Source organism: Maylandia zebra, linkage group LG1 (genome assembly GCF_041146795.1).
Source record: "Maylandia zebra isolate NMK-2024a linkage group LG1, Mzebra_GT3a, whole genome shotgun sequence".
Lineage (NCBI taxonomy): Eukaryota > Metazoa > Chordata > Actinopteri > Cichliformes > Cichlidae > Maylandia > Maylandia zebra.
In genome coordinates this window covers 29,077,832-29,104,723 of record NC_135167.1, presented here as the reverse complement: position 1 = coordinate 29,104,723, position 26,892 = coordinate 29,077,832, and the positions used below count along the sequence as shown (strand labels likewise).

Below are 26,892 nucleotides of genomic sequence, written 5' to 3'. Positions count from 1 at the left end.
AGAAAAGTAAAAAACCAAAAAAAAACAAGCTGCCAAAAATAATTGCTGGATAAAAGTCAGAAGGATATTTATATTAAAGCGTTAAATCATCAAAGTACACAGAACTACACCTTTAAACTGATGCACCTCGTTTTTCCTTCAAAATAGAACCCTGACTGAGAAGCAGCAGCCTTCAACAGTCAAATGTCAAGCGCAAATAAAAAGTCTCATGTAGCCAAGTTACCGTTTAAATATATTTTATTTATTATGGCTGGAATATGTGCCAACATGGATAATTACAGAAAGGCCATAGTCAGACAGCAACATCACAGCACGAGTGTCTCTGCTGGGCTCATCACTGACTTTATGTTCTGAAGTTTAGGAGGAAACAAGAGAAACGGAGCGAGAGAGGAGCTTTTTTTTCTTCTTCTTAATTTATGACATATTCTTGCTTAAAAGTCTGTGAGACCATTTCTGAATCATCACAGTGCACATCTGTTCAGAAATATGAAATGTTGCCATCTTCATGGTTTCATTTGCTTTGCAAGAAATGCCACAACAATGTTCATGAGCAACAGGGCAGCCTAGTATCACGTGGATGTCCCACCAATGTACAGTATTAAGTGCTGATTTAAAAACAGACTATAATGCAGAGAACATATACTACTCCTTGTGAAACCATTGAAGAATCTCCATTGATGACATTTCAGCAACTGGAACATCTTCATATTATACTTTTCACCACTTACAAGAGTGGTGAGGACTTTAGGAAAATAAATGGCATCTTGCACAGACATTCCTTCTAAAAAACTAAGCTAGACAAAAAACCAACATCAATAACAACAACAATAAACTTGTAAAAGGTTGGACTTCCTTTTGCAGGCTTTTCAGGCAAATAGTGGCAATAAATGATTTATGGTGGGAGGACTCGTGAAGTTCATGATGGTGACAAAATAACTGAGCAGTACTCTGACCGCAGCTGTTTCATATCATTCCTCAACTGTTCTGTCTCAACTGTTTCCATTTAATAAAGGCAGAAAAATGTCTTAAAAAAAGATTTACCTGCTGTAACATAATAATAATAATAATAAAAACCACACTGTGATGTCATGTTTTTCATACCAGATCATTTAAACTGATATTAAACATAATTTAAGGTGTGACCACACAAAATTCAAGGGAATCAGAAGAGAGCGCAATCACAACTTCCACTCCATAAACGTCCAGTGTTTGTCTGATGTTCACAGCTGGAACATCGGCTGCGGTACAGCGACTGTACCGAAAGCATGGAGTACATAGCTTACACTGTATTTCAAGACATTTTTGGTTTTTTCTAGAGATGGACTGATCCCATATTACGTATCGGTCCGATACTGACCTAAATTACTGGATCAGATATTGGAGAGAAATAAAAAATGTAATCCGGTCCATTAACTATCACAAAAGCACCTCACAAAACTTGCGACATGGCGTAACCCAGCTCATAACCGTAGCACGTCGGAGGAATATGCGTCACGTGATAGAGCGGCTGTGGCGTGCGAGACCTGGAGGCGGTCTGGTTGAGCATTTGGAGCCTCGCTATGTGCTTCCAAACCGGCATTTAATCTCCGAGAAAGGTATCCCAGAGAAGTAAAGCAAGCATCTCTGAGTGTTTGTAAAGCATTCCCACGGTGAGTTTAACTTAAAATGCAGCAAGATATTAAAAAAAAAAACGTTTTATTGATTATAAAATATGCTATATCGGATTTATATCGGTATCGACAGATATCGGACATAAAAAAGTGGTATCGTGCCATCTCTAGCTTTTTCATTCTTTTTGTGTGTGAGAAATACTCAAATATGAATATTAATTAAATTGTAGTTTAAATGCACCAGTATGGATTTCTGCACATTTTCACCAAACTTACAAAATCATCAGTCACATGGGTTTAAAAACCTGTTGTACTTGGACTTGTTGTGATTGACCTCAGCTACTCTTATCTCCACATGATGGACTCAAACCTTAAACTGTGCATGTCCACAGCGTTTGTGCTGTGGACACAAACGCCATGAGTGAGAAAGAGCAGTATTAGCCTAATTGTGTTACACGAGGAGGTTCAATCAGACGCAGGTCTCATGCAGGCTGTGCAGCTGCTCTAACGTGGGTGCTGAAATAAAAAGGAGGATTCGTGAATGCCACGCACAGGTAAGCAGCCTGTTCGGAGCTTTGCGGTCGCTAATTGTTTGTCCATTTTTGACATGAAGTGCAAACAGATCAAAACTAAATAACACAGCAACCTTCAGCATTTCCCACATTAAGAACAACACGATTACCCATCTGTGACGCTTCAGTAAACATGTACTTTCAGTTTCTGATCATTCATAAAGGTTGTTGATTTACAACTTAAAGGATGAAACCGCGTTGAACTGATAAAAAAAATTAACCACTGGCTCATGTTTTGCTTGTTTTTTCCCATTGCATTTGTTTCCATCGATTCACACGCTGTGCAGGTTGCGCCACTGTAAGCTACGTTCACTGTGAATACGGGGAAGCAATGCAGGTTAATTGCACTTAAGCATTACACATTTCATAAAAACCTTTCTGAAACAATTCATTTTAGTCACTCGGCCTCTTACATTTGCCTCATTCATGAAAAATCAATATAATTCACCGTCTATATTGTCTTTGGTGTCAAGTACACTGCATTAACATTTTCCCTTTACAGCAAAATAAAGCGATCTCTTAGGCAACCCAGTGAAATGTCTAATTCTGAATAATACATGACATTTTATTCTAAAGTAACTTAGTGGTCACAATGTGACTAAAAGAGCATTTTAAACAGTGGTGCTTTATAAGGGGAGATTATGCTTTTAGCTGCATTTTCCTTCAGTCTTAATGGCTTCTAGAATATAGCAGATAACACTCAGCCTCACCAGTTCAGGAAAAACTCTATGCAGATGTTCAACTCCAGGAGCTAAAAGTAAGTACATTTTCGGGGGTAGGGGTGGGGTGTCTTGATATTGCAGTGACAAATCAAGTTTGCTGAGGTAAGAAATTATAGCACTGGAAAAATAGGCACACAGATGGGTAGTTACTCACAGGCAAAAAACCTTAACATTCATGGGAGGGCTGTCAACAGTAAAGCACAAGACGGCTATTTGGGATGCCATCATCGACGCAGAGCGTAACTCTGCCCGCGCCCGAGTCTTGTGCTTTGAAGTTTCTTTTCGTCTCTGATGCTTTAAAATCAGCCGACTTTAATGGTCACTGCTTTTTGGGATTCCCTTGAAATGGAAAGGATCTCCAGGTGCAGACCCGTCGATGCAGAGATTAATATTCAGTTTAAAGGACGCGAGCGCGCTCCTGGGTGTCTGTTACATCAAGAATCGTTCAGATAAAGTAACATCTAGTGATTTCGGTCCATTCATAATAAGGTACTTGTCCAGTGTGCGTGGACGTATTTGACCCTGAATCCTTTGATGTGTGTTTGGGATCAAACGTTCGGGTCCACCACAGTTTGCCGACAGGAAGAAGTCACATGCGTCCCTGAGCCAGCTGAGCTCGCCTCTCCTCCAGACAGCGGCACACCCACATCGACACCACCTCCGCATTTCCATCGTTATACTGTACGATGAAGGGATGATCCTGTATGAAGGAAAAACACAAGCGCTTAATGATTCTATTTAGAATATCTAAGAAAAGGTTGTGGAGAACAAAGCGAGCACATTTAAAGACTCAAAGTTAAATTTTAAAAAATAAAAAGGTATTTGTAAGTAAATAAAGGCTGCTGGGAATCAAAATGAGACAATTAAATTAAGGTTCTAGTAATAATTTACTTTTTTTTTGCAACAAAATTTACTGGATTATATCGTAAATCATACTTTTCACTTTTTTAACAAAGATAAAAATAAATACAACATATATGACCTTCATAATAACTGCTATGTGGTAAAAAATGAACTAAAGTGGCTGTAAAAACACAAGTAATGAGCTTTCTCATAAAAAAAAGAAAACTCAAATGTTTCCACCCATTCTACAATATTATTTTATTATCAAACAGATTGGAGCCACAAACATTATTACATCTTTATGCGAAGTGTACGGTGTAGCAGCTACTTGCATCTGAGTCATGATTCACAAAATGATAAAATGCAAACAACTTAAACGGGAACATCATAAAACCCTCTTAAATATTAATGTCCAACAGATTTGGTTTTAAAGACAGAACGTTTAAGTAATGGCTTGTCAGAGCATTTCAAACAAATATCTTTTAAGTTTAATGAGCTACGTGAGTCATAACGGGATGTGGGATGAGCTTTGTAATAAAAGACAGCCATGGCAGAAACACAGCCCAATCATGAACGCTCCTTCTGAACACATTTTCCAAAAAAAAATAAAGACTAATTCTGAAGCCTTCTTGTGCTTCGGGAAACCCACCAACACGACCCTGTAGCCCATCGAGCCGTCAGACTCCAGCACCATTCACTTGTTACTGCTGCAGGACTTAAACAGAGATGTCACATGTCAGCGGTCCCAGTAACCAGACTCATCTGGAGGACTGTGGACCAGAGGTTGCAGAGGTCACAGAGGGTCAAGAGGTGAGAGGGGAGGAGGCTGCAAATGAGACAAATCAACTCGGACTAACCAGGAATTTTATTTGAGTGTCTAGATGTCCAATTAGGTAAACAGCGCTCTGGCCGGCCGGTTTAAATGAACTTGTCAACACTGATCTCAGTGATTTCCGTCGTGAACAACAAGAAGCTGTCAGTGTTGCACGCCGTTTGGAGGAGTTCAAAGTAAGAAGATCAATCTCAGCAAAAAAACAAAGACACACGCTCAGCTTTTTTTCACGGAGCTACGTCAATGAATCTGGGATAACAGGAGACAATAACGTATATCAGCCAATGATTAACACAAAACAACAGAAAAAAAAGATATATTTAACGTCACTTAAATATAGTACCACTACTGAAGAGTTTGATTTCAGCCATGTTAGCAGCATGTTGTCTGTATAAACATCTATTCACCTTTCAATCCTTCCCCCATAAAGACCACATCTGATGCCCTGAGTACTGTATATATCAATAAAGGCACGATTTGATGAACATTCGAATAGTTTCCGGGTTTCCAAGAGTAACTGCATAGGCAGAGACCACACTCACTAACTTCTGATGGAAACCAAGTCATTTTGTTCAATAAACAGGCCTGAAATATGACAGAAACCAATTTAGAAGTTCAAATTCAAATTCAGAAGAGCTTCAAGGGTTAATCTCAACAGTCTTTACAGGGTTGAAGAGTTAATGCAACTATGATGCTTTCATCTATGTTTCTAAGGGCTGACAAGAGACTTCTGCCCATTCATATATGAGGAAATTAAACAGGATTGATCTCCACCTGTCTCTGTGGCCAACATCAAGTCAAATTGGATTTCTAGCATAAATACCTACACAGGAAAACATGACCCAGTCTGCCTCAAGCATCAGTCCCACAGACTCAGAGGCCTACTGGCACCAATCTGGCAATCACCAACCAAGAGGGATAAACCTGCATTCTCAAGTCATGCACATCTAGAGCCCAGTCAGCAATCCCCTTAGCAACCTTTGGTTGCTAGAGAAAAGTATGAATCCCACAACTGGTTTGCAGCACCCCGATCTGTGACCAATCTCAGATCCAAGAAACAGTGAATACACACCTTTCACTAGTGACCAGGAGCTGCTAAGTGGTTGCCAACGAGTCTCTATGGTTGTGTTATTGAGTCCTTAACTGCACTTTGTGACCATCACAAACCCACAAACTTTGTATCCAAATCTACGTAAAATGTTACATAAACAGAACACATTGCCAGCTACAGTGATTTTATTTTAATCTGCCACTTATTAATTTTGACCTTAAAACATCAAGGTGAGTTCTACCTTCTTTGCCAACCTGAACATTTTTTTTTAAAAATAAAACTTTAACATTTATATTTCCTTGATCTGCAGGGCTGCAGGTCAAAAGCAAAATGCAAATCTTGTCAATATGAAAAGAACATGACTAGTGTGATTCAAATTGGAGGCAGAAAGTGACTCCAAGGTGAGTAATGTTGTTGTCAGCTGTTTCTTCTGGGGTCTTTAATACCCGCCAGCAACACCCAAACTGGTGCAGACAATATAAGATTAGTGATAAAGTAGGACAGGCTGGTCCACTTTTTTCCTCCTGAGAGCCTTCTTGTCTATTTGTGGTTACACGGGGAAATATGTGACAATTATGTTCATAAAAATAAAAATCACACCGAGGGGGAATAAAGTGATAACTTAAAAAAAAGACAGTATCAGGATTTGTTTGATTTTTGACTTTTCTGCTTTCTCTGCTCGCTGCGGTTTCCTTTGTGAACACTTCAAAGAAAATGGAAACACTTTGCAGTGTGTTTTAATCATGCACAAAATGTAGAGATTGTTAAAGACTAGGGGGGAGTCCCATCAATCCTGTTGTCCTTCTAATGGCCAGCTGGGGTTAACACAGTCTGAGGTTAATTACTCTCATATCATTGTAAGCGTGTGTGTGTGTGTGTGTGTCAGTATGAGACGGGCGGAGTGGACGCTCCTGGGTGCCCCTATGTGCTGAATACCCATCTCATCAATCATTCTTCCTTCCCTCAGTAGAGAGGGAGTGATACAGAAATAAAGAAGGAAGTCCTGAGTAATGTTTTTAAAATCAGGCTCCAACCTCCACTCTAGAAATTAACCCTAAAGGCCAGAGACATCTGCTGGAATTTGACCTCGATGAAGGTACTTCTCACAGTGCTCTTTTAGCCTCTTTTCTGTCATCACATCCCATCACACCCAAGAAATAGATGAATTATGATTAAAATGAGGAAAAAAGAACTGAACAGTGTATACAAGACATCACAGGAAGACCAGAAAATAAAACTAAACATCAAAAGTTCAAGGAGAGCGAGTAAACTGTTTCCATGGTCAAGTTTGAACCTAAATCTGAATATTTAATCCTACACAAAAAAACAGCTGACAAATGTCCTGATCAGGTCATCCGCCCAACACTGGGCTAACACACACAGAGACAGACAACCACGAACTCCCACATTCACACCTACACCAATTAACCTAACATACATGTCTTTGAACTGGGCACCTAGTGAGAATCTGATGCTTTCCTGAAAACGTTTAAATTTAGAATAAGGAGCAGACCAGCTACCTGAACGCTACTCCCATAGAAGTCGATTATCTTGTTAAAAATTCTACTTTTTTATTACATATGACTCTCGATACTGTAGCTCCTGTTAAAAAGAGACCTTCAAATAGGAAGTACTTGAAACAGATAACGCTTAAGCAGGAGAGGAAATGGCGTATCACAAATTTAGAAGATCATCATTTAGCCTGGAAAATTAATTTGCTGCTTGATAAAAAAAAAAAAAAAAAAACCTCTGTAAAGCTAGAACATCTTTGTATTCCTCATTAATTGAAGAAAATAAGAACAACCATAGGTTTCTCTTCAGCGCTGTAGCCAGGCTGACAAAAAGCCATTCATTCTAACATTATGGTACATGCAGTACCACTGATATTTATTTAGAATCTTTTTCTCCAATTGATCTTTCGGAGTTAACTTCAGTAATGACTTCCTCCAAACCATCAACGTGTCTTTTACACCCCATTCCTACAAGACTGCTCAAAGAAATCCTGCCATTAATTAATCCTTCAATCTTAAATATGATCAACCTGTGAACTGAACAATCTGTGAACTCATTGTTTGTTTATTTTATCTTGTGTTTTTTTTTAAATTGTTCTTTGTTTTATCATTGTTCTACGATGTGTCTTATTCTACTATTTACTGTCTTTGGGTTTCTTGAAAGGCGCTTTTAAATAAAATTTCTTCTTCTGATCTATAATAATTGGCCATGTACCACTGTCTTCCAAGCTGGTGTTACTTAAAAAGTCATCTCTTGACCCAGCGGTCTTAGCTAATTATAGACCTATCTTCAACCTTCCTTTCATATCAAAAATCCTTGAAAGAGTAGTTGTAAAACAGACAACAGATCATCTGCAGAGGAATGGTTTATTTGAAGAGTTTCAGTCAGGTTTCGGAGCTCATCACAGCACAGAAACAGCTTGAGTGAAGGTTACAAATGATCTTCTCATGGCCTCTGACAGTGGACTCATCTCTGTGCTTGTCCTGCTAGACCTTAGGCAGCGTTCAATACTGTAAACCAGGGGTGTCAAACTCAAATACACAGTGGGCCAAAATTCAAAACTGGAACAAAGTTGCGGGCTAACATTAATATTTATTGAAAAAAAAAATCTTCCTCCAGATATAAGAACGAATCTCTTCTTATGGACTCAAACACGTTTTGCTGAAAAACTGAATATGGAACAAGCAAAGCTTAATACTAAACATTATATATATTGCCTGTATACTACCAGTAGGCCAGCTCTAATAGTAATTTGGTATGGCTTTGCGGGCCAAATGTAATTAGGCTGCGGGCCAGAGTTTGACACCTATGCTGTAAACCATAATATTTTTATTATTAGAGCAATTAGAGCATACTGTAGGCATTACAGGTACTGCACTGTAATGGTTTGAATCTATCTAATAGAGCCCAATTTGTACATGTAAATGGAGAGTCCTCTTCACACAATAAGGTTAATTATGGAGTTCCACAGGGTTCAGTGCTAGGACCAATTCTGTTTACATTATACATGCTCCCCTTAGGCAGCATCATCAGAAGACATAGCATACATTTTCACTGCTATGCAGATGACACCCAACTTTATCTATCCTTGCAGCCAGATAACACACACCAATTAGTTAAACTGCAGGAATGTCTTAAAGACATAAAGACCTGGATGGCCACTAACTTTCTGCTTCTTAATTCAGATAAAACTGAGGTTATTGTACTCGGCCCTAAAAATCTCAGAAATATGATATCTAACCAGATTCTTGGATCATTACCTTGGCCTCCAGTAACACTGTGAGAAATATTGGAGTCATTTTTGACCAGGATATGTTCTTCAATCCACATATTAAACAAATATGTAGGACTGCTTTCTTCCATTTGCACAATATCTCTAAAATTTGAAATATTCTGTCTCAGATTGACGCTGACAAACTAGTCATGCATTTATTACTGCTACGCTGGAGTACTGTGATTTGTTATAATCAGTATGTCCTAAAAACTCCCTGAAAAGCCTTCAGTTCATCCAAAATGCTGCAGAAAGAGTACTGACAGGGACTAGAAAGAGAGAGCATATTTCTCCTGTACTGGCTTTCCTTCATTGGCAGCTGTGTCCATGTAAATCCCACGTCGCTCTTGGACTGCGGGCTTACATGTGGTTCCTAGAGTATTTTAAAGTAGAACGGGAGGCAGACCCTTCAGCTTTCAGGCCCCTCTTATATGGAACCAGCTTCCAGTTTGGATTTGGGAGACAACTTAAAACTTTCCTTTTTGCTAAAGCATATAGTTAGGGCTGGATCAGGTGACCCTGAATCCTCCCTTAGTTATGCTGCAATAGACGTAGGTTACTGTGGGAATCCCATGACGCATTGAGGTGTTTCTTCTTCAGTCACCTTTATCACTCTTGTGTTAATAGACCTCTCTGCATTGAATCGTACTTGTTATCAATCTCAAGCTCCCTTCCATGGCATGTCTTCTGTCCCGTCTACTTCCCCTCACCCCAACCAGCAGATGGCCGCCCCTCCCTGAGCCTGGTTCTGCTGTAGGTTTCTTCCTGTTAAAAGGAAGTTTTTCCTTCCCACTGTTGCCAAAGCGTTTCTCAAAAGGGGGTCATATGATTTTTGGGATTTTCTCTGTTGTATTATTGTAGAGTCTAACTTACAATATAAAGCTCCTTGAGGCGACTGTTGTTGTGTTTTGGTGCTGTATAAATAACACTGAATTGAACTGAAACCACAAAGACAAAGCAAGAACATGCAAACTTCACACAGACAGGCCCCAGCCCTGCAGCAGGATCCATCATGGATAAGAGTATTGGGCCACACCTCTTAACCTTATATTTCAGGTGTTTTCAGTCCCATTGCCACAGGTGTATAAAATCAAACAGGCAGATATGGTTGGGTGCTTGATTGCATCCTTTGAAAATAAGAAGTCTTGTTTTGAAGAGCTTACTGAATTTGAGTGTGTTTACTGTAATAGAAAGTCGCTGCAAATCAATTTGTGAATTTTTTTCCGTTAGACATCCCATGATCGGCTGTATGTTGCGTTATTGCAAAATGGAAGTATTTAGGAACCACAGCAACTCAGACACAAAGTGGCACATCATGTAGCACAAAGCATGTTGCAGGGTGCTGAGGCACATAGTGTGTTAAAGTCAGAAATGCTTGGCATTAACATCAGCACAAATACTGTGCAGCAGGAGCTTCATAGCATGGGTCTCTATGGCTGAGCCGTTACCGTAGGTATGATTTGTATGTGGACCAGAACTTTTGCCCATATAGTCTAGAACCTTCTTATGGTGAGGGAACAACGTTAACCACTGTACCAACATACTCGTTGGCTTTATTATATTTAAAAACAGCAATAATCCAAAAAATAAGTACTCCGAGTACACTTCACACTGTAAAGCAGGGGAGTCAAACGTACAGCCTGCTGGCTGGATACAATTATATCCTGCCTGCGGATACGTTTGAGTCAGGCAATTGCGATTTAAATGCAAGCGTGTCAGGAAAAAGTGAACAAATGAAAAAGCGAAAATGTAAAACGAGCAGCATCTGGTTGCATTTCAATGACACTGGAGACTCCAAAGCTGAGTGCAGAATTTACAAAATTAGGAGCCGGATAAATGATACATGGTTTTTGTTTTTTGTCCTCCACAGTTTTACATTGTGGTTTCAAACTTGCCCAGGCCTTAAACCTTATGTTCTCCCCAGTCGTATTAAATCTATAAAAATTAGGCTTTTATGGAAACTGAACAAAAATTGCTTCCTTGAAAAAGACTTAAGTTATTGTTCAGTATTGAATATTACATGCAGTAGCATTGTTTAAATGCTGAAGTGCTCAGTCTATTATGAGATATTTCTCATTATCTTAGGCCTAAAGAATCAAAATTAAGTCACTGGCACTTGAGATCATCAGAGGCAGCCTAAATAAATATAATAGCATTTTTGAGTGACTAGACCCCTCCAATCAAATTTAAAGGATCTGAACCAATAGGAACCACAGCAGATAGTCTAATTAAAAAGCCTTTAGTGAGTTCTTTGTCACATGCAGCATATCTATGAGCTGTGAGCAGAAGTAAAAATAAAGCACAAGACTTCAAGAAGTTCAATATAATATTTTTGGAGACAAAATGTTTATTGCCAGACTGCTCACATGCCTAAGAAAATAAACAAACCCTACATTAACCTAATGACCGTTATATCAATCTGGCATATGTCATTTTGAATGTACTGCACGTGCACTTGGTCTGGTGCACTTCTACACGGCTGTCTAATAATTAAAACTCTGCAGCTTAAACGAAGTATGAAACCTGTGAGGGAAGAGTTTCTAAACACAGAGTGAACAAGTGCTTCTTAGTCAGGTCACTGAAGGTGTCTGACTTTCTGCTGTAGCAGAGCATGGACAGAGGTGAGCTGGGGGAAGGACTCATTTAAAAGTTGCATTAATCACCGTCTGGCCACATCAAACTGGGATAATCACCTGCAACTGCTCCGCTCAAAAAGAAATGGCCTACACCCAGGGGAAATACTACCTAACTCTTTAATTGTTTGAAGCCTTTGAAGGGTCTGTTTAATCTAAGATTAATTTATGCGATTTTAAATAACTCAATGTATGATTAATACGCTCAGAAGAAATTAAAAGGAGTTTGAGGCAATTATAACAAGAGACTGGTCATCACCTCATTAGAATAGTGTTGGAAAAAACACTGTGTGTGTGTGTGTGTGTGTGTGTGTGTGTGTGTGTGTGAGTGAGTAAGAGAGAAGGGTAAAGAGGTAGGTAGAATAACTGGGACTTTACAGATTTGCATGCTAATCACTAGCTCCCTTTGGAAACTGCCTGGGTGAGTGTATGAATGGCCAGTGTGTGGGCATGTGTGCACCAATTTTAGTTCCCAGAGAAAGCTACACTGTTACAGTGGCATGTGACCTCAAAACACAATAATATACATATTTAATGTTACTGTCAAGAGAACCTGCTGTTCTTCAAATATCCACCAAATAATGTTTAAAAAAAAAAGAAAAAAAGAGTGACAGTGTCAGTCTCATGTCTGAGTTTCCAACTAAGTAACTAAATCAGTAGCCAGGATTCACACTCAGAGCTAGTAACCTGTTAGTGCCGTTAAGTACAACAGGCAGATACAACTGAAGGTGCATGGGAAATGAAGTACTATGACTTACAAACCAGAGTGGTCTCTCTAGGATATTTCTCATACAATCTAATAATAAGAGTCCAGTACAAATCAACATGTTATAATAAAGCACAGGTACTTTCATGAATAAACTGGATTATGAGACATTATATACAGAGTTTTTTTTTATTATATATATATATATATATATATATATATATATATATATATATATATATATATATAAATAAAGTATAAATGTCCACTACTGGAGAAAATGAGGGGAAAAATCTATTACTTTCCCAGAACGTTTGAAGTATTCTGGGATATATTGAAAAGGGAGAAAAAGAAGAATGACTAACTTTACATTTTGAACTGATAGCTTGCTCTCTAATCCTCACATCAATGATACAAACGTCCATTTAACTTTCAATTAAGTTAAACAATAGCATTCACTATTATCTAACTTATTTTTACACCTAAACAAAAAGGTCAAATCAGGAAATGTTATATTAAAAAGGATAATGTTTTGTTTTTATTATACAAGCTCCAAATATTGATTTATATGTTACTCTGACTTCAGCCACCATTTAAAATGACTTGGCTGACGTCTGAATGACTTGAGCTGAAGCACTGTAGTCCGAGTATGTGTAAATGGAGTTTACATCAGTGAACACCCAAGGGGGAAATGCGAAAACATTTGGAGGGGAAGGTGGAGACAGAAAAGTTTAGGGAGGAGGAGACACTGGTGGCATGGTCTCAAAAGAGGTGCTTTGATACACAAGCGGGCATGTGAAAATCCTTTTTGCACATGCAACAATGTAAACATTAACAGGCCAATTCCTCGGAGGATAAAACTGTTTCCAAAGTTTTAACACACATGATAAGTGCAAGGCATGCAACTACAGTTAACACATTTTCCCAGCTGTCTAACCTGAGTTAAAATAGAGTGAAATCAATGAGAAAACCGAGGGAAGTGGACCTAAAAAGCAAAGTAGATGTAGGCAGATTACCATTAATTAGTCACAGTAAATCACAAACATCCACTGTTTTTGATTCAAATGGTCAAACTGTGATTTTAACGTAGTTTATTTAGTGTCTTCCTGTCTTTGTGGTGCGTTTGTGGTTCTGTGTGAGTGTGTGTGTGTGTAAGTTCAAACCAGATTTGAGGATGGTCAGAGACAAGAGGGGGTTTTCTTTGTGAAAAAAATTGAGGGGCTCATCTGGTGTCTCTGGGGTTGAAAGGGGGCTATGAAATTTGTGTGCGTGTGTGTGTGTGCATCTATGAATAGAGAAGCAGAATAGGAGGACTGCTTTGACAAGGGTGCTAAAAGGCTGCGTGAAGGCTGCTGGCTGGGGAACGAGGGACAACGAAGGAGTGGGAGAAGGGGGAGGGAGAAATGAAATGTCCATCAAATCCCGAAAAAACAACATAAGGTTGTCCGGATCATCGCTCTAGTTTTTCTTCACTCATATGCACAAATTAACCACATAAAACAAGGAAACAGATACGCATGATGATATTGTGTCCATGTAAATCCCAGAAATAAGCAAATGCTTAAAACCCTCACCAACTCTTTCTTGCTCCACAGCTTAATAGCCAGGCCAGAACCAAAAGCAAGAAACCCCAGACCGGCACAGGTCATCACCAAATACCGGCAGCCAAAGTCCTGGGAGCGAGCCAATGGAAAGTCTCCTTAACTGACTCAGCTTATGACGACAGGGTTGGGTGTCCACAATGAAAGATGCATCAGTATGAGGACAGAAAAAACACACACACTTGCCTCTCTGATGGCTCATCGTGTGATTTTCTAACTAAAGAACAAAGATTCCTCAGCCCGAGTTTATTAAATCAAGTCCATTAGTCTTAATTAATAAATAAATGTATCAAATTACAACCCACTGATGTCACTGGGTAGACTGATATTGTTTAGTATTTATCTTATTGTTCAACATACACCCACCGGGCACTACATTAGTTACACTTTGCTAGTGTTGGGTTGGACCCAGTTTTAACTTCAGAGCTGCTTTAATTGTTCACAGCATAGATCCAACAAGGTAATGGAAACATTCCTCACAGATTTTGGTCCATACTGACATGCCAGCCTGAACCGTTGATACAAGGCAGGTTGGCGCTATGCTTTTATGTTGTTCAAGCCAAGTCCTACCATACTAACATAGCAACAGAAAGTGAGACTGTTGCCACACCAGGCAACAGTTTTCCAATCTTTTATTGACTAATTTTGGTGAATTATATCCTCAGTTTCCTGTTCTTAGCTAACGTGTCTCCTGGTACAGTATTCTATTACTGTAGCTTATCTGCTTCAAAGTTTCATGTGTTTATTGTTTATGTTCTTCTGCATGCCTTTGAAACAAATGGATATTTAAGTTGTTGTAGCCTATCAGCTTGAAGCACGCTGGCCATTCTTCTCTGACATCAATGAAGCATTTTTACCCAGAGAACTGTAGCTTACTGGATGCTTTATGTTTTTCAAACCTTAGTCTAAATACTGCCATCTCTAAATCTTGAGAAGGAAGTGCTGAAAATCCCAGCAGATTTCCAGAATATGCAGACGATCCTGTCTGGCACTACCAGCCAGGTCACTTAAAAACAAGTTTCTTGCCCATTGTGATGGACAGTAGAGCAGTTATCCAGTATTCAGTCTACATGCTAAGTATCCTTTGGCAAGATCTCTGATCCTTTCATCAGAGAATGAGCGTGTGTGAATATTAGATAGAAAGCACTTACATGCTGGAAAAAAAGTGGTTGTATGAGTGGATGTGAATGGGTGAATGAGGCACGCTATATGAAGCGCTTTGAGTCCTCAAGCAGAGTAGAGAAGCGCTATATAAGAACGAGTCCATTTACCATCTACACGATTCTGATGCTCAGTTTGAACTTTAGCGGGTCGCCTTGACCATGTCTACATGTCTGAATGCATGAGTTTCTGCAGAGTGGTTGGCTGATTAGATACTTGCATTAATGAGCAGTCGAACACAAAGTGACCAGTGATTAATTGGATTGATGTTTAAAACATGCCCTACGGTTCACCAGATAATAATAAAAATGAAGGACACACTTATACTACTTCTGTTCCCATTAGCTTCTGTTAACTTCGCCTTTTTTCTTTGGTAGTGTAATCAAAACACTGCGCTTCCTTTGGTCACGTTGGGATCATAGCATGAACCATTTAAAAAGCTTTTTTCTTACACTGTGCAATGATAAAGCTGCCTAATAGAAGAAGACAGTTTCATGCGCAAAGCGTCAAGTATATAACAGACATAACCCGAGCTTCAGGGATGTAACCTACGAGCAGGCACACAATCAAACGGCAGCCTTTTTAAGAACATCTAATAGGATAAAATCCCAGTGACAATAATGTCAGTAAAAGCTACACCAGTGATTAGAGAAACCACATGCTGAAACCTGATGAGCAAACTGGAGCTACTATGTCACTTTGTATGGTCACAAAACATTATTTGTTCAGTGTCTACACTATTGTGTGCATTTCCTGCATTACCTTCCACAGATAAGAAGTGAGAGTAAATAGTGGAGCAGAGAAAAGAGAAAGGGGGGACCGATGGCTGGGTGCATTAACATACAGATAGAATAGGCAAAGAGTTTTAATGCACTCAGGAGGCTTGGGGAATGGAGAGGCAGCATGAGAGGTGGGGAGGAAAAAGGGACTAAAGAAGAGAAAAGAGAAAGACAATCAGCAGGCTGGTGTCACAAAGGCAGGCAACCATGACCTTATATCTCAGTTCATCATGGGCACAGAAAGAAGGCCTACAGGAGGACAAAATATAGGTAAAGGAAAGATGAGTGGGATGGAGAGAGACAAATATAGAAAACGGAGAACTGTGAAAATTTGAAAAAGAGCACAAGGATCACAGTATGAATATGAAAGAAGTGGGGCACAGTAGGAATATAGGAGGAGTGACAAAAAAGAAACACTGATGGGAAAAGGGATGAAAGTGAGTTACAACCACCACCTCCAAAAAAAACACAGGATGGGGAAAAAAAGTGACCGAGAAAGGAAATCATAAAATAGAAAAATGTGTTATTGCTGAAAAGCAAAATATTAAAAAGAAAAAACTGAAATTAAAAATCAGAAAAGCACTTCAACCTCACGGGTGGAGAGAATCTCGTTAAACTAGGAAACAAATAATATTTTTCTTAAAGACACGCCGCATGTATAAATACACGACTGAACAAAGAGCCGTTTAGTTTTTCCTCTAAACAGTAAAGAATACAGACACAGGGCATCTTCCTTGGAGCTCCAGTTCATTCTTAATGGCCCAAATCAAACCCCCCCTCACCAAGCAAAACATTATTATACTTTGACTAGTTTAATTATTACACAGAAAAATACAACAGGTAAACTGAAAATATTAAAAAGGAAAATATACAAAGGAACTGGCTCTTTAATTCCAGCATTGTGTTGCTATTGCTACACTTATCCACTTAATGACTGAGCCAGCAAGAGACAGTTTCACTAACAGCTACTGAGGGTGTACTCATAGAGAGCGATGGGCGCCTTGCAGCGTCTCCGAGCACGACTGACCCGCCTCCCCGCTCCACTGCTAGCCTGTGCTCACGCTGTCCGACAATTGAAAGGCACGCTTGGAAAACATGACTCAATTAATCGCACCTGGGCAAGACACAGCGATCACACTAGTCAAATTAACTACACTTTGACAGTCAAACCTGCGACTACACCTTCAGTAGGCGTCTTTTTATCAAAGATTAACGGACGCCCTGTAGCGAATGAAAACCGAGTGTTCAGCCAGGCAGGTTGTAAAGTAACGTAAAGGTAATGTCTGACAAGAATCTGATATTTAATGCAACCCCTGTCAGAAAACCACAAAGACTGTAAAATACTTATAATCTTCCTTATGTGAATGAGAAATGACATATCAAAGGATGAGCCAACTATGCATTCAGGTAAAGAGAAAAAATAAATCAAAAACATACAAATACATCTGCCTTTGCGCCAGAAAAACCATAAAAGTTTGGTTCACATAACAAAATGTTCTGAGCAGAAGATCACAAAAACATCAAGTTGAGCTTCATTTTTGGATGGAAGCATGAAGTCCCTGTACAGCCAACACTTCCCAATATTCCTTCTTTCTAGTGTGAGACTGAGAACATGCAATCTGTTAGCAGCTCTGCATTTACCCTCTCCAGCTCACCATCCCCACAACACAAACCTTTAGGCCTCACCTCTCTCGGGACATAACTGTCAGTGTCCTTGATCCGAGCACACAGAAAACCCCGAGTGTTAAAACTCTTAAAAGGCAGTCTTTACAAACTGACAGTTTTGTGTGCTGATGCTAGAACTAAAGACAATCGTCAGGTTCACAAATGGAAGGAGCCATTTGACTTGGCTTGTATGCCTGTCCCTTATTTATATACTACAGCAGGGTCACTGCCCTTTCAGCATTAAATTTAAATGCCATTAACTAATTTGTTGCTGCTGTTATTCACCGCCAAGCTTGATTCCTGGATTATGTCAATTATTTCTAAAAGAATTCAAGAAATTTCAACATTTTAGAGTAAAAATATTAGCTACAATGTGCCAAAGGCAAGTTAAGCAGCCAGAAAAAAAGTTACCTTTACCTACTCCCTTATTCATAAGTGGGTAGCTCAAAGTCTTCAATTTAGCACATTTTCATGCCGGATGCCTGCCTTATGAAACCCCAACGGGATCTGTGTCCTAATGTAGCCTGAATGAGCAGCGATAATATTGCAGAAAATGGTAAGTGTACATGTAGATGACTGAAAGAAAAATTTAATTTATAAAAACATGTGAAACTGACCAAGTGATTTGTTTTTAATTTTGGAAAATGGTTGAGCTGATAATTCTACAAGGTGTTGGAGTCCTAATGATTTATGCGCGCGCACACACACGCACGCACACTTAGTTTCTTTTGTCAGCTGGTCAAATTTAAAACTTGATTTTGAACCTGAATGATGTGACTCTTGAACAACAGCCTGATTTATTCATGCTGACTCCAGTGGAGTGAAATGAATGAATTATTCCTGGAGTAGGTCTCAATCCTTCCTCAAGGTTTCTGGCTGACCTCTTTCTGACACTGTTTATCCGAAGCAAAAAGTTCATTACTGCCGTTTCCACACATCAATGCCAAGTTGGAGGGTCCTTGACCTGAAACACCTCAATCACTGCGGAAAATACAACTGCATATTCCAAAAGCTACAAAGATAATAAAATTATCTTTAATTGAATTTTTATTGGAATGCATGAATATGATCATTCTCTGTACACATTTATTCAAAACCTATATTTTTGAAGTCCTTGGAAGTGTTCAATAGGAGGTTTGGTTTAATTTACCATGAGGTTATTGGGTGCAGGTCGCTCCTTGGGGTTCCGCCTCATGCTGAAAAGAGAAATACAACAGCTTAAAGCCAGACACTATTAAAACTGAGTTTCTAAGTGCCCAAGAGATGGTTTTTAGTTCTAACTTACAATTCATGCCTAATTTTATTTATAAACGAATATTAAAAAAGGAGGGAGGCTTGAAACTAAACTCTTCGCTCTACAGAAATTAAAAGCAAGAGTTTAATTCCCTTACAACCCAGTACATTTCTTTCAGACAGATATGGGGAGTATTGTGTGTTTTTTTGCAAGCGTCCTTCATACTGTGAGGTGTGCAGTCAGGTAACTTGTTAAAGCATCGCTTTGAAAGCATTATGAACATCCAGGAACAGATTGGGAGAGGATAGTACCACCACTGAACGCAGGCAGGGCGGAGTACCTCGGTCCTGAGAGAGAAATGCCCTGTTTAAGTAAATGCAACACCCATCGGGGACAAACAGCAGCTGGTATAATCAGCTTGTGAGTGCTGAACACACACATATACACATGTGGTTAGGGTGTGTATGTAGATGTTTGTCTAACTGTAAAGGTTACAAGAGGCAAATTAATCACAAGCAAATGCAGGGTAAACGTTTTCTGTGTCCTCACGCATTAGATAAATCAATCACTCCTCATAAATAAAGAAAAGCTTTCTATTCAAACACACAGGAGAACAGAGCTAATAGCTATTTCAACCACAACGCATTAACACTAATGCAGTTTATTTCCATTACGCTATTATACCATTATACTTCATATTCATCTACAGTAATCTGAATGAAACAAAAAGTCCTTCGATATTTGACCATATTTGACCATATTTGAACATTTAAAGATCGTACAAACCAAATTTACAAATTAAAGGACTACACAGTCAATAGCTGTTGAATACACATAAAGTTTCTCTTTTATTTAAATAATTAATCTAGTGCTTCAATTTTTATAAACGGGTCATTTAAACAAATAACTCACCATTGAGTGATGAAGTGAACAAACTTTTCGCTAAACTGGCTGACAGGAAGAACTGGAGGATCCTGTAAAAAGAGGAGGACAGTTTTTGACCTACTGGAGAAAAAAAACCCGAACATTTACCTCACATCAGCAGGGATACATTAAAACTAAGACGAGGGTTGTCATAGTCAAGGTTGGCTGAAATTACTAAAGCAAGAAAAAACTGACCAAATTTAAGGCTGGAGATGAAAGTTGAAAATTGTCAAAGGAAATTTTTAAAATCCTGAAATGTGACTTGTGTTATGACTGACGATTACACATCAACCAAGTGATGACACGTACCCACAGAAACATTGGCTAGATTAAAGTTTTGTTTTGTGAGGTTATTTTTTTTTTCATTTTTGAAATATGTAAAAAACAGTAATCAAATGATGTCACACTGCTCTGTATTTATTACCAAACTTTTACTGGCAAGCCCCCGACCTCAGAAGGTTCGTGCCCTACACTTCACAATGTTTTAAACATTTGTGACGTTAAAAGACAATCCAAGTTGAATTGAACTTAAATAAAAACTATATACAATAGCATCAGGAAACTGAACTTTGGTTCAACTCAACACATATTTTACACTTTGATGACGTGCCCCATTTTTTGAAAAGCACTGCTGACACAGAGATCAACCTTGATTTTATTGTGCTATTGTTATTCTCTAACAATGTGTGACGCAGAAAATATTCACACACTTAATGCTTGGAGTCTGAGTTTAGAAATAAGATTGGATTTTTTTTTTTCTATTTCTCTCCTGAAATTCTGGCGAGGGGACTAGTTACGGTCTAAGGTTTTAGCAGAAATGTTTTGTCTACCAGAACAAAAACACACAACACAGAGAAAAAAAAGAAATAATTTGACCGTGTCCGGCATATATAGCATAACCAACAACAGCATAACAACACTAAATCTGCCACGTGGGCGAAAGTGCTGGTGCTGCTAGAAAAAGGTTTCCACACGCTTTCGTCTCAAAGATGCTCGAGCTCAGCCTTCCCCAACCTTTTTTGCGGCATGGACCGGTGTATGTCCGACAATATTTTCAGACAATATTTTATTACCTGAAGGTGTCACGGATAAATACAACAAAATAAAACCGGTACCGGTACCAAAAAAAGAAGATTTATTCATAACACACGGGAAAAGACCCAGGGAGACCAAGTTAACGATAAAAACGTTAAAAAGTAACATTAAAAAAACCGTAAAAACAATAAATTTCACACCCGAGCCTCAACTCTTGCGGCCCGGAACCAAATGGGTCCGTGGCCCGGGGGTTGGGCACCGCTGCTCTAGCTGAATGAGATCAAGTCATCATACTTAGGACTACAAGATTATTGAGATTGTTTGTCATCATTATTCACTGATTTTAGTACCAAAAATGTTTTCGTGCAGATTCATGTTAACACAACACTGCTTTCAAAACAAATCAGATCCTATTCATGAACCTAAACTCAGGGCTTCTCTTCAACAGAAAATAAAAGATCTAATTAAAAAAAAAAAACTATTACCAAAAAGTAATTAAAAATTAAATCAACATGGCACTGCTGCATTCATATACATGAATAAGGTCTGCCAGATATTTTTCACCTAAGTGCATCTCCTAGAAGCAAAATATAAATTCTTTCACGCCATTCACTGCGTCTGCATGATGGAGGTGACACTTGATGCCGCTTCATTTCTCCTGTGGCTCGTTGCATTTACTGCAGGTTTTGAGAGGATAACGTGTCTCTTGTCCAGTAAATTGGCCCTTTTTCTGCTTTGAGGGACAAGCTCTTCTGCTGGGCCAAACATCTGAAAGTAGTTGTACATCTGTGTTTAATGCAATGCTACTCATCCAGACTAGTCTGGGAAACTTTAAGCTGCACAGTGCAAGGACCAGCTGTGATTGGCAGGCACATGGTCAGGTGTCGATGCAGGGAGCGCTTATTAGATGCCAACATCCCTGGATCATGTTCTTTAATTGTAAGCAGTCCAGCAGAGAAAGAGGTGGAATAAGACAAGATTTGGATGTCAATGAAAAGATCATCAGACCAAAGGGAAAAACCTTTAAAGGAAACAGCTGTATATTTGGTGTGGAGCCCTCAGCACAACGCACACAACTAATTAAGAGTCACCTTTTGAAAACGAGTGCTCTTAACAGGACAGAAATTCTGTTTGATGGTTACTAAAACAACCAAATGATGCAAAGCAAAAACTTTTTCTACTTTTTATTTTCCTTGTGCCTGCCAGGTGAACAGCTGTGGAGGTACCTGGTGGCACACAGTATGTTTAAAGTCAGCCTGGTGGGGAAAATGGACTATTTAAACCCACTTTAAAGTATAAGAGTAAAAGGAGTGTGTTACGGTGCTGATAGAATACAAAAATGTTATTATATTTTATTATATTAGCAGATATCTAAAGGTGCACACAGACACAAAGATGTTATGGTAACGAAGCTCTTTGAAGCTACCAGGATGAATGTTAAATTTGTAGCATTCAATTTATGTAGGAGAAATATCTGAAAGATTATTCAGTATTTTTGACATTGTGGTTTTTTGCACTCCTTTACTTTAGAGAAAGTGTACACAAATCTTTTGTGCAGTTCACCTCACTTTTATCATTGCAGGTTTTTGTTCCAGGGAAATATGTAACTTAAAAGATAAATAAGAAGCTAAAATAAAGACAAATAGAAAAAAAGTGGCCAAGTAGTCCCTGAACTCATTTTACTTTGTTCTTAAATACAAAATATGAATGTGGATTTTGTTGTATAGACCTGGGAAGTGTTATTATTGCTATTTAATAAAAAAAAAACACTCTGGTTATTACTCATGTCATCTAACATCTTTGAATCTTTTAACTTCAAACATTTTCTAAAACTTCTTTTGATGTTTTGACATCCCTTTTAATTTAATTCTTAGATATTAAACACACCTTTGAAAGCAGTAAGCTCCAAGGCTGGAAAATGGAACAAACACATAAGTGTCCTAAACTGCAGCTGTTACAAAACTGAATCAGTCCACACAGGCTGATAAAACAGTCGTCTTTAAAGCAGCCTGGTCTCTATAGCCAAGTTACCTCTTCATCACAACTGTATAGTGGTGATTTCTTTTTTCTCAATAACTCACATGTTTGATCAAGGACTAAAGTTAGGAGAACACCACTTTCACTGACAGGTGGATGATGACACAAAGTCAGCAGAGATGAAGCCTCTTCAAGGTGCGTGTGGCGTTTTTCGTTACTTGGGAGTATTTTAATGGTGCTATCTGGGAAATATTATGGCTTGCTGTGTGGGTTTCGGAGGTGAAACTAGTAGTGCACGAATAATTAGCAAATATGTGTGTTTGTGCATTGCAGCCGATAGATGCAGTTTCCTAACTAAACCTGATCAAGCTTGAAAAAAAGCAACACAGTGGTGAGAAAAATGCTAAGCCTAAGGCTACAAAACAAAACTTAACAAACCAATAGGTCACGTAAGGTGGCTACATTAATCTTTAATAAAGAGTCTGAGCTTTATTTACCCATTTTTCAAACATATCATTTCCTATGAATCTTTTACCTACACTGAGATAATCAATAGCAAAAGCAAAGACATGCTTTAGGATTAGTATAAGGATGCATTTAAGATCGAGTTAACGTTATGTTAATGTTACAGGGTGTCAAAAACTTTGAAGTCATCTAAGTGTGTATCCCTCTGTGTGTGTGTCTGAGTGTGTCAGGCCCGCTGCCTGTTGTCAATCGAAGTTCTATGAACCGTGTCATGTAGAACAGCTGTGCCCGACTGACCCTCCATTACAGCCCTTCACCTCATTACTCCATCCACTTTCCCACTCTTGCTTTATCCCTGCCTTTGGCTGCTGGCACGAAAACCTCCCAACACAGTATATTATTATTTTTACACATGAAATACTTGGAGGAAAAGTCTAAACCACTTTACAGCAGCAACCTTACTAAATTAACATCTGTATTTACTTTGTTTCCAACAATACCAGCAAGCAGTTGTTGTATATACATTTGGAAGATGCTGTTATCTGTAACTCTAAAATTTTACATACACAAAATGTGTTGTGCTTGGATATAATAAGATCGGTAGATGCCGCAGGTGTAGGTCAAGTTTTAAAAACATGTAGTGCGGCGTCATACAGAGATGATGCAAAGAGGTCTTAAAAAGTGAAATAAAGCAACTACTCAGATATGCACAAAACTCATACAGCCCAGGTTCAAGACCACGCATTCATTCAAATGCAAAGAATTAAACCTCTTTACATCCGAGACCCTGCTGTGCCATTAAAAACACCTCTGGGCAGTGTTCGCCATTCCTTAATGCTCTGATCGGCAGGCTCCCGCAAAGCATGATGCATGAACCCATTTAAATTAACAAAGGAATGGATTCCTTCTAATCTCAGTGCACTTCACAGTTCTGCCGCTGCTTGGATGAGCAATATATCATAGCGCACACACAAAAACACACGTGCACAAACAAATGCCCTTGAGCACGAAAACCCACAAACGTTAGTATACACTGTTTACAGAGACAGAGCACCAAATAATTTGCTATCGCTATATTTTGGTGTACACACAAACACAAAGCAACAATCAATTAGGTGCACCGCACACATAAAGTCTTGACTATACAACTAATGTATGTGTCATGTAGGCTAAATCTGATGCAAAATTCCTGTCTGCACTTTTCAAACAAATCTGCATGCAGATATAAACATGCACATTTATGCATGTATTCATGTTTCCACCTGAGAGGAACACTGCTGCAGCTTTGATGTGGCAGCAGGCGATGGCACAAAAGACAGGCAGGCTGATGAAAGTGGCTAGTCTGCGTGAATTAGTCCTCTGGTTGTCAATGTGCACCACTAGGAGACAGAACACACACTACGAGGGTACAAGGGTACAAGTAAATATACATGTCATTGCCATGAAGCAATTATTAGGCAAAATTAGATCAGTAATTACAGGCTTGAAAATAAAGTGGGAGTTCTTTATTAGTGGAGCCACTTGCTATTCAACAAACAGAGGAGAGAGGCGCATTAATGAGGGAGGACAGCTTACAGATGGTGGAAACAACTGCAGAGAACTTCTAATTCAAGACCCTGCCTGAGCAGGGTGAGCATGCCGTTTCTCTAGCATGCACTCATAACAAGGATTTCCAAAGATGCAAGTACGATGCATTTAAGTGGAGGACTGGCATGTTAAAATAAAAATTAAGGGAACACTTAAAACACATGTTCTAGTTGAATATCTTTACTAACATGCATTGTGCAATCCGATCAGCATGAAGTGATGAAACATCAGTGGAAAACAAAATCATCACAGCTCTGAGGGCTGGATTCAGAAATCAGATCAAACATCAAAGTTAAGATTTTTCAAGTGTTCCTTTGATTCCTCTTTGAGCAGTATACACGTATATAGAACCACTCTTCAGGATCAATATGAATTATACCCAATTTTATAATTTACTTATACTGGTATTTATACTTTTGCTGATGATCGGAAAGGTTTGTATTTATGGCATGAATGCAGCATAGATTCAGTGCAGAAGTGCAAATGCCCCTTTAAGTGTCTTACATACAAATGTGTCATTTTGAGAGTGAACACTAACAGTCCTTAGAAAGAGATATTCAGTGTGTTACTAATGAGATTCAGCCTCGAGTGTTTTATAGCTGTTGGGTTATGGAAAATTTTGGCGTTTTCCAAATATTGACCAAAATCAACCTAATTTTTTTTTAAAGCATTAAAACAACCTTATAAATAAAATCAAGATAAAGTGGAGGTGATGTAATGTTACGTTAGGCAAGTCAAAAATGTGTTTTCTCTAATGCTGGCAAATTAACTGTGTAAGCTGTCAACAACGACTACATGTTCTTTGTTCATGAATGTCAAAACCATTTTCTTGTCTAAATAAATAAACTCCTTTACTGAGCTGAAACCACAGTTCTTACTACCTCTACTATTCTGTGTAAGTAAATCCTTCTTTCAGCTGCTCCCTTATTCAGACAGCAGATTTATGATCTGGAAAATGTTTATGCCGCATGCTACTTCCTCACGCAACCTTCTCAGAGATTTGCATCTCCTCCTGGGGAGCAAATCTTTTGTGTGTTGGATAAATGTGTAAACCACCACACTACAGAATCAGCGGTAATCAGCAATTTGAATTTTGATCATTTGTTTATTTGGCCTATATGTTGAGGGCATACCTCAATTTAGGTTCAAAATGAAAGAAATGGAAGCCAAACCACACACATTTGTACCTAATATTAAAAGCTCCACTCACAAGAGCACATTCATTCAGCCAATAAAGCAACTTTCAATTTCCCAGTGGGTTAAGTCACATACAATATCCAAAAAAGGTTCACATGTACAGTACAGTATATAGTAATGAGCAATATTTACAAAATGCCAGGGAGTCAGGTGTAATTTATCACACCTGCCATAGTGTTGAGTCAGGTGTGTCTAAACTAATTAAAAATACCTTTGTATTAGAGTAGCTGCTCCATGTGACGTGTCCCAGCCCAGTTATTTGGGTTTAAACAAAAATAAAAAAGGGTTTATACAAGTTATGCCAGACTCTGAACATCCAAGTGGGAATTTATGCTTCAGTGGGAGATCTACACTGTAGGTAAACCGTAACCGCGAATAGCTCTAAAACTCTACAACGTAACCTACAGTGTAACCTGATGTGCACCTGGCCTGTTCACAACCGTCGAGTCCTCTCCCCTGTTCATTTCTGGTGAGTTTTTTGGCAGTTTTTGAACAGGACAGGGAGAGAATTACAATCATTGCCTCAATATAAGAAACAATAATGATAGTAACAACATAAGCACTCAAATAAAATCTGTAAATTCCTGGAGGGAGAGGGAGCTGAAACTATCTGAATGTACAAACTTGATGCATAAATGTGTTTTCCTTTGGAAAAAAAAGAAAAAAGAAAACAACAAAGAGCGAGGACCCCGGAGGGAAGAAAGTCGAGGCATTTCATTTGTTTCTATCGGCTGGCACTGCATGTAAAACACATAATTAACACATAATGCACCACATACAGCCATAAACACTGGCAACAATGTCAGCCACTTTACGTAGCTTATGTCATCGGCTCTGCCGAGACTCAATGCACAAGTCTAAATCGGGCGTAAGTGGGAACAGATAGATTTCATCAATGCAGCGTCAACTGTCCAGAGAGAGGTTATCCTCTTGTCTCTTCCTCCAAAGCACTGCACTAGCTGGGACGGTACGGCACGGACAACAATGAGAGCTCTCTTGCCTCAAGGGGGAGACG

The 26,892-nt window shown here is 38.9% G+C and overlaps 1 protein-coding gene across 4 annotated transcripts in view; it reads right to left on the bottom strand.

Moving 5' to 3' along the window:
• Positions 1-219: 219 nt before the first annotated feature.
• Positions 220-26,892, bottom strand: part of map2k5 (mitogen-activated protein kinase kinase 5) — a 62,170-nt gene continuing 35,497 nt past the window's right edge. For 2 of the 4 annotated variants that reach the window (XM_012920994.4, XM_004557934.5), the window contains one exon: positions 220-3,604. In XM_012920994.4, the coding sequence (XP_012776448.1) occupies positions 3,494-3,604 (111 nt within the window). In that variant the 3' untranslated portion in view covers positions 220-3,493. Of the gene's footprint in view, positions 3,605-18,608; positions 18,655-19,604; positions 19,667-24,194; positions 24,492-26,892 lie in introns of those variants that run through there. The other 2 variants (XM_004557933.5, XM_076884477.1) reach the window with 2 other exon arrangements.